Here is an 8,351-nt window from a genome sequence, read left to right on the forward strand (position 1 = left end):
GTACGCCGAGTGGACGCGTGGTTCTTGTCGCCTGTTATGCCACGAGATGAAGAATGTATCGGGATTGCCACTTTGTGTTTAGAGAATGGTCCACATAATTGGGTATCGCAGAGTTGCCTTTGAAATTCTTTCAAGTGACCTGTGGCCTACACAACAGGGAGGAGGGGTAGCTAGAGATGTAATTAAAAGTGTATATATATGTAGGCATGCGTGTTTTATGATGCTGGTTATTCGTTGGTCACCTAATCTTAGCAATGCAAGGTCAAGGTCATTGAGTACGGCTAAGGTCAAAGGGCAAAAAAACGATTTGGGTAAAATCCAGAGATATATATTACTTGGACGTTGATGCAAACATTGCCATGATAAAAGCGCAGATTGTGTACGTTATGGGAATTTTTTGGTGGATTTGTGAAATAAGTAGCTTAGTGGTTAACATTGTTGCCATAGTAGCCGACTCCTACATTCAGAGCTTATATCAAAAAAGAGAATGGATTATCTCTGAGCTATGAAAGCCATGATGATGGATGGAGGATGATGATGGATGAGGGATGATTATAATGATGGATGGGTGATGGATGGAGGATGATGGATTGATGATGATGATGGATGGAGAATTATGATGGAGGATTATGATGGGGCATTATGATGATGGTGGATGGATAGATGCTGATTATGATGGCTGTCTCCACAGGTGGATCGACGGGCGTGACGATGTCAAGCAGAAGACGGACGTGCACTACCGGTCCTTGGGTGGGGAAGGCAACTTCAACTGGCGCTACATCTTCCCCTTCGAGTACGTGCCAGCTGAGAACATCTGTGTGGTCTCCAGGAAGGTGCGTTCACTATGGCTGTTGCCCCAACCTTGCTTATTCTTTGATTTTGTAAAAAAAAAAAATTCCAATTGCGGTGTTGATATGATTTCATGAGATGTGAGAGTTTCGTTTGAGAACGGCTGACAGAGAGCAGCAGATCTGCTGTCAGGCGTCTTGGCGATGTCTGTCTGTAGGGCGCGGCCGCTTGACTGCTGCTGCCGCTGCTGCGGTTTTGTGCCCGTGTCCTTCAGGAACACTTCTGGAGTTTGGACAAAACCGAGCTGCGCCTTCCTCCAAAGTTCACCATCCAGATCTGGGACAATGACAAGTTTTCTCCAGATGACTACCTGGGTACGTGCACCACCTACCTGCCCGCCATACCCAGAAGGTTGAGAAACACCAGAAGACCCCCGTTTTTTACACGACCTGCTGCGAGGCTACATTTTGGGTTGCAGAGGGCAGTGGACCCTATCAATGAGAGCCATGTTTCTGATCTGTACACTTCATATGAGATTATAAGCAGACGTTTAATGGAATGTGAGTCTGGGATGATGATGATGATGTGGTTGTGGAATTACTATACAACGGCATTATTTGTTTTATCTCCTCCCTCGTACAACCGGCTCGCCATACCCGTGACCAGGCTACCTGGACCTGAACCTGTCCCACATGCCCGTGCCGGCAAAGTCGGCGGAGAAATGCTCGCTGGAGATGGTGGAGACCCCGACCGGCAAGAAGAAGCACAAGACCACGTCGCTGTTCGAGCAGAAGAACGTCAAGGGCTGGTGGCCGTGCATCGCCGAACAGGACGGCAAGAAGATCATCGCCGTGAGTGATGATTTTTTATTGATGTGTTTCTCTACTTTTTAAAACTTTTTTTTTACGTACAGCCGGTGCAGCGGCGCAGCAGCGAATGGTTAGCGCACGTTGCCAGCTTCTCTGTTGCGGTAACCTTGTTTAAATGTTAAATAAACTTACTTTAAACGTGTGAATTGCTAAATTCAGCGAGTAACAATGCGATCGGCTGTTGTCTCTCTGCACCCTGCTCTGGCTCCCCCCCCACCCCCCCTCCCCCCGTGTGCGCGATGAGGAAAGGCCTCCGAGACACCCATCGCTGAATTGTACTCGGTTTTTGCATTTTGTTCAGTGGCGTCCAAAGATTAAATTAAGCATACATTACTCTGTGGTTCTTTCGGTAAAGTCACGTAGAAAGAAAATACATTTAATAATAATAGAATACGACGTTTCGATTGCAACACAAGCAACAATCATTAGGTAAGAATGAATGAGAAAGCAAACTTAGAAATATAATGCAAGACAACACAGAGTTGGCTAACACACACATAGACACACCTCTGTGTGTCTCTGTGTGGCTATGTGTGTGTCTCTCTGCTTGTGTGTCTATGTGTGTGTGTCTCTCTCTGCTTGTGTGTTTGTCTATCTCTGCTTGTGTGTCTGATTGTGTGGCTCCGTGTCTGTGTTTTGTCTCTCTCTCAAATTTAACAATCTTTGTAAGAATGTAATCAACCAGGTAGGGTGTTGACTGTTGTGTTAGCCGACTCCGTGTTGTATTGCATTATATTTCTAAGTTTGTTTTCTCATTCATTCTTACCTGATGACGGTTGCTTGTGTTGCAATCGACATGTCGTATATTCTATTATTAATATTTATTTATTTTTCTTTCTACGTGGCTTTACCGAAAGAGCCATGGAGTAATTCCTGCAGTCACGAAAGCTTCCAATCTAGTTTAAGCTTACATTATTAAAAGAAGGGGTGGGGGCGGCTGATTCTTTAATCGGGGGGCGGTAGCTCAGCTCCCTCAACCCCTGCAGGTGCTTTAGTGGGAATGCGCACTGCGCTATGAACCTGGCAACCAGAGTTGGATTGCTGGCCACGGCTAACATCGGTGGGGGGAGTGATGTCCGAACCGGCCCTGGGTCGTCCTTCCCCCCCCATTCGCCGGTTTGGTGAAGTATGGTCAAACAACCTCCGTGACTGACATGGTGTGGGGGGAGAGGGAGGCCTTTGTCCAACAGTGGATTGATTGGTAAAGGACTGAAAATACATTTTATATATTTTTTTTAATGAAGAGATTAGTCGTCTTTTTCCACTTCTGGTTGCTATCGGAGCCATGTTGCGACGTGAATAAATGTCCCTTTTAGAACTCTGGCAGGGCAATGCATCGCCCAAAGTTTGAGAGTGGTCCACAGAAGGTGATATCACAAAACTACTATGGAGATCACTACCTATCCACATGGGGGGAACTGCCCTTTCCTGCATGTCTTTTGACTGGTGTTAATTTAATGGCAATCGAGCTGATCTATTGCTTTTTTTTCAGAGCTGGAAAAAATGTATTTAATGTAAGTGAAGAGTCTGAAATGATGATTTGTTGTGTGCATTCTTTGGCGAGCATGTTGAGAATCGTCAACACCAGTGTTCTTCATTGCAAGGCCCGCGGGCCACTGGCGGCCCCTGGCAACCTTAAGCGCGGCCCCTGATGTGTTGCCCCCGACCAGTACACAAATGTGAAAACAAAACCACCGTGCTGCTGTCAAACCCCAGTGGTTTCAAATGTGTGGCGGCCCTCACACTGACGTCTTATCGGCAAAAGTGGGCCCCCCTCTGAATATGAGTTAAGAACACTGGTTTACATCGACGCTTACAACTCTCGCCCCAAGAGCAAAAACTAAATGGGGGGGGCCTCTTGTCCATGTTGTTGATTGCAGGGCAAGGTGGAGATGACGCTGGAGATTCTGGCTGACAAGGAGGCGGAGGAGAGACCCGCAGGCCTGGGCCGTGAGGAACCCAACATGAACCCAAAGCTGGACCCACCAAAGTAAGGGTCCTTGAAATGTGTTCGGCCATTTATAATGCCGGGGGGTGGTGAGCAAACGTGCTGAGATGATCGACGTGGCTTTGTTTTTCGTGTGTTTTCATCCACAAGTTTAATTCCAATTGTGCTATCGGTATCGCGTCATGAGAGGGAGAATCCATCCGGAACACTTGCAGAGCAGTTGTAACCCCCTTTGCGTTCGAGTGGCCCACAAAAGCAGATATAACAGAACTACCTCTGAGATCCTCTGAGTTGACCTGTGGTCCGCATACCACACCTCCGATGAGCATGGTTTGCTACACACGGTGCTAAAGAAGTTCTACTTACACAGTATACAGCAGCACTTTCCCACTCACTATGCTACGAAGTAATGTTTGTCGCAAGAACGTTAACCTGATCTGTTTAATCCGCCGAGCTGGAAATCGCCCAAATTAAGTGCAAAATCAAATATAATGTGGTGCAGTAATTGGTGACTGGGCTTGACACCAGAGACTCGCAGCACTTTGAGAATCACGTTTCATCACAGGCAGCAGCTTCCTTTATTCAATGCAGGATTTCATCAGTGGCCAGCTCAATGCTCTGACCTTTAAGCTACATGAGGCATCTAAAATTGTCCTCTGTGATTTAGGCAAATCGCACAACCAGCTGTGGCACCTAAAGAATCGCCGATGTTCGGGCAATTGCCACTGGAAAGTTTTTTCCTGCCAGTGCATTCAATGTGAGCTGCCATAGTTGCTTGGTACAGCAATGGCATTGAGGGGATAAGGTTCGATTTCGCCAATGAAATTGATTGGTCTACAGAGCACACAATCTTGGGCAGACCATGTGACCTCTGTGATCTGATTGGAAGTTGCTATCCCAGTTACCCACCTAGGGGAAGCAACGAGCAGATATACCAAGATTTGAAACGGAGACTTTTTTCACACGCTTTCATTTAACTCACTCTATCTGTTGTTGTTGTCGTTGTTGTATCCTCAAATCTTGTAACTAAATTTTAACCCATTTCCCAATGTGGTATCGACTGCAAACTTGGTATACTTATGTCATACAGATAACAATACTATATTCTAGCATAAAAAATTGAATATTTTTAAACATTCTTTTTTATATGTTATGTTTCGGTTTGGGTCTAATTGTCCACGGTAAACTGACGTTGGCTGTAATTGGCCACGGTCCCTAACATTATGGCAAGCTTCGGGGCCACTTCCTGGAGTCGTGGAATTCTTCCATTACTAGTACATTTCATAAAAGCGTGGCAGTTGTCGGTGATGATTGCCCTAGAAATGCAATGGTGTGTCATAGGTAAAGAGTGCGCGCAAAGAAGCATAGAGAGAGGCACATGTTTGAAATGAGACCAGAAGAGACGCAAAAAATGTAACCGGTAAGAAAACAAAGTGGCAGGAGAACATCACGAGAGGATGGCGGCTGGCAGTCGAGACTAACAACAGAGTGGCAGTCGAGACTAACAACAGAGTGGCAGTCGAGACTAACAACAGAGTGGCAGTCGAGACTAACAACAGAGTGGCAGTCGAGACTAACAACAGAGTGGCAGTCGAGACTAACAACAGTGGCAGTCGAGACTAACAACAGAGTGGCAGTCGAGACTAACAACAGAGTGGCAGTCGAGACTAACAACAGAGTGGCAGTCGAGACTAACAACAGAGTGGCAGTCGAGACTAACAACAGAGTGGCAGTCGAGACTAACAACAGAGTGGCAGTCGAGACTAACAACAGAGTGGCAGTCGAGACTAACAACAGAGTGGCAGTCGAGACTAACAACAGAGTGGCAGTCGAGACTAACAACAGAGTGGCAGTCGAGACTAACAACAGAGTGGCAGTCGAGACTAACAACAGAGTGGCAGTCGAGACTAACAACAGAGTGGCAGTCGAGACTAACAACAGAGTGGCAGCCAAAGGGGAGGGGAGGGCCTGAGGAGGACGTCTGCCGTGAAGTTGAAGCGATGATTTAAAATCGGCTCGCGGTGCAGGGTCAAGGCTGGACTATTGCATCGTTAAGACCATGACAGAGAGATGGCGACAATTTGTGGAGGTCATTATCCAGTGGTGGTGGTGATGATGGTGGTGATTGTCACTGGCCTTATTTTGATTGCTGGCGTCTTTCTGCTTTGTGATGAAACGCAGCCGCCCGGAGACGTCGTTTCTGTGGTTCACGTCGCCTCTCAAAACCTTCAAGTACATCATCTGGAGGCGCTACAAGTGGATTTTCATTGGGCTCCTCATCCTTCTCTTAGTCGTCCTATTCCTCGCCATCCTCTTCTATTCCCTGCCGGTAAGTTTTTTTCTAAATTATGTGCAGACTGTAGGGACGAGTCCCCAATTTTGGTATTTAATCCGAAAATTGGAAACCTCTCGCAAGTAGAGCTAACTTCTGGCAAGTCGCCTCGTTCATACGACCAGACTGATGCCGGCTTGTTTTAAACTTCCTGTAACGATAATGTGTGAAAAGTTGATGCAAATGAATCGCTCGATATTCACAAAATAGAAGGGACTTTTATTACATTCAGGAGCTTTGTGCAAATTATTTGTATGATGGCCGTCAGATATTTGAACGTTATTTGTTTGATTGTCTTTTCAGAACTACACTGCGCAGAAAATCGTGCTGGGATAAACTGATCTACAGTTTCTTGTTGTCGTGAATTTGGAAACGTTCTACAAGCAGGAGGAATGTCCACTCCAGAGTAAAAAAAAAATATCTATATATAGCTGGATGCACTCATGTGGTCCTTCAGAAAAATGGCTTGAATGTAATTTTTCTTTTTAAAACAAGCAATTATAAAGTTTGAGATATACTCCCGCTTAGGGTTAGAATGCACACACACACACAAGCACTTCCACATACCGTCGTGTATTCTCCCAGTAGTGGTGCTGAAAGCAGTTGAATCTGACACTGATATTAGTTGTGAATGGGTGTTACGTGACCGTCACAAGTGCAAGTTGCTGGAAACATAAAAGTGATTATCGTAAAAAAAAAGTCACCCCCCCCCTCACCCTCGTGTTTAGTTTTACATCTTAGAAGCATTGCACTTTGTTAAAAACAAACAGTGCGGTTATTTGTCGTCTCACGTGGGATAGTGTGATGTTTTCGATGCTGAAGTACACACAGACAGCATTTAGTAATGAATTAAAAAATGTAAACATTAAAGATTGCAAACATAGGTTTCTTACTTAAACACGTTCGCATCAAAGGCAATGTATGAAAGTCATCTATCGATGTGTGTTCATGTTTGTGTGACGGAAAAAAACCAAAACGTACGTGAATGTAATTACCATCACAGCCGAACAAACTTCCCTTTAAAAGGTGCAATGCTTAGAGCCGGTTTTAAAAGAAGTACATCTTCTAACGGGCGACTTGGTTTGTGTTGCTCGCTCATCGCTTGATAAATTATGAGATGAACTTTTAATTCGAAAGCATATACCTGCTCCGCCGTTGGGAAAAAAATAACGCCGTCAATTTCAAGTGCGCAGTCAAATAACCTTGAACTGTGTTGTATACCTCCTCTTCTTGGTTCTTTCGGTAAAGTCACGTAGAATGGAAATAATAAAAATAAAACATAATAAAATAATTCTCAAAATAATAGTGAGAATTATTTTATTATGTTTTATTTTTATTATTTTATTATTTCCATTCTACGTGACTTTACCGAAAGAACCAAGAAGATGAATCCCTGCAGTCAAGAAAGCTTTAAATCGAAATTGTGTTGTATACCATCGCAAACTTATGTTGTGCATTCACACGATGGACGACATCGCATCTCTTCATTGGCAAATGTATTGGGAAGTTACCCGAGCACTTTTAAAGCACCGGTCCGTTGACGGATGTTACGCATGCGGCTCAGCGTTTTGGGGCGGATTAATATTGTAGGCACTTCAAATATCCCCCCCCCCCTCTGCCCCCCCCCCTTCTCTTGCTCCTAACAAAAATCAACGGGTGATGTGTTTTATTGCCTCCGATACATTTTAATATTTGTAATTGAAATAAAATACCCCCCGCTCCCCAAAAAACAAATCCCCCCTATAAACTGCACAACTCTACTTTTAAAACTGTACTTGTTGAAATGTTTGTGGCATTTATAAAGGAAACAAAAAAACCCTGACATATATACATGGTATTATCAGAATTATGTAGGTGGATTACTGGCAGTTTACAAGTAGTTTTTCTCTGAAATATTGGAGGATGGCCAAAAACATGCGTTACACTTCTCTGCAGATGAAAATGTAATCGTTGTGTGTGTGTGTGGTTTTTTTTACGTGTCCATTTAGTCAAGGTGCACACTGTGTTTGTGGTATCGTCGAAAGGGTGAGGCAACTCGCGCGAAAGGCGTGTTTATACACGAGTGCGAACCGAATGTTACCCAACAGCAACAACAGAAGGTCGGCCTCGCTCTTTAAAAAAAAAACGGCGCCCTTAGCCTAACAACGAGGCCGAGGTGCGTCTGTGTGTGTTCATATAAAAATAAGAGACGTTCTGACGACGAAGATTAACGCACTAAATGCATCTTCAGTCTGTGGCCGTCTGGTTTGGGGACCTTGGTGTTACAAGTACGTGGCTGTTGCGCTCATTCGGTGGTAAGATGCATGACCAAAACAAAAAATATTTAACGAAAAATATTTTTTAAATGACCAGGGCGTGTTTTTGATGAAATAAAGCATTGTTGTCAACGGTTCGAGTGCTGAATTTCATTGCA

The 8,351-nt window shown here is 44.6% G+C and overlaps 1 protein-coding gene across 2 annotated transcripts in view; it reads left to right on the top strand.

Annotated features, from left to right (window-relative positions):
• The window catches only part of LOC144931532 (myoferlin-like), an 87,645-nt gene extending 80,450 nt beyond the window's left edge, over nucleotides 1–7,195 (top strand). For both annotated transcript variants that reach the window (XM_078855483.1, XM_078855484.1), the window contains 6 exons: nucleotides 692–833; nucleotides 1,064–1,163; nucleotides 1,456–1,640; nucleotides 3,539–3,648; nucleotides 5,788–5,935; nucleotides 6,242–7,195. In XM_078855483.1, coding sequence (XP_078711609.1) covers nucleotides 692–833; nucleotides 1,064–1,163; nucleotides 1,456–1,640; nucleotides 3,539–3,648; nucleotides 5,788–5,935; nucleotides 6,242–6,274 — 718 coding nt within the window. In that variant the 3' untranslated portion in view covers nucleotides 6,275–7,195. The remainder of the gene's footprint in view (nucleotides 1–691; nucleotides 834–1,063; nucleotides 1,164–1,455; nucleotides 1,641–3,538; nucleotides 3,649–5,787; nucleotides 5,936–6,241) is intronic.
• Nucleotides 7,196–8,351: the final 1,156 nt, after the last annotated feature.

This window comes from Lampetra fluviatilis, chromosome 4, assembly GCF_964198595.1.
Source record: "Lampetra fluviatilis chromosome 4, kcLamFluv1.1, whole genome shotgun sequence".
Classification (NCBI taxonomy): domain Eukaryota; kingdom Metazoa; phylum Chordata; class Hyperoartia; order Petromyzontiformes; family Petromyzontidae; genus Lampetra; species Lampetra fluviatilis.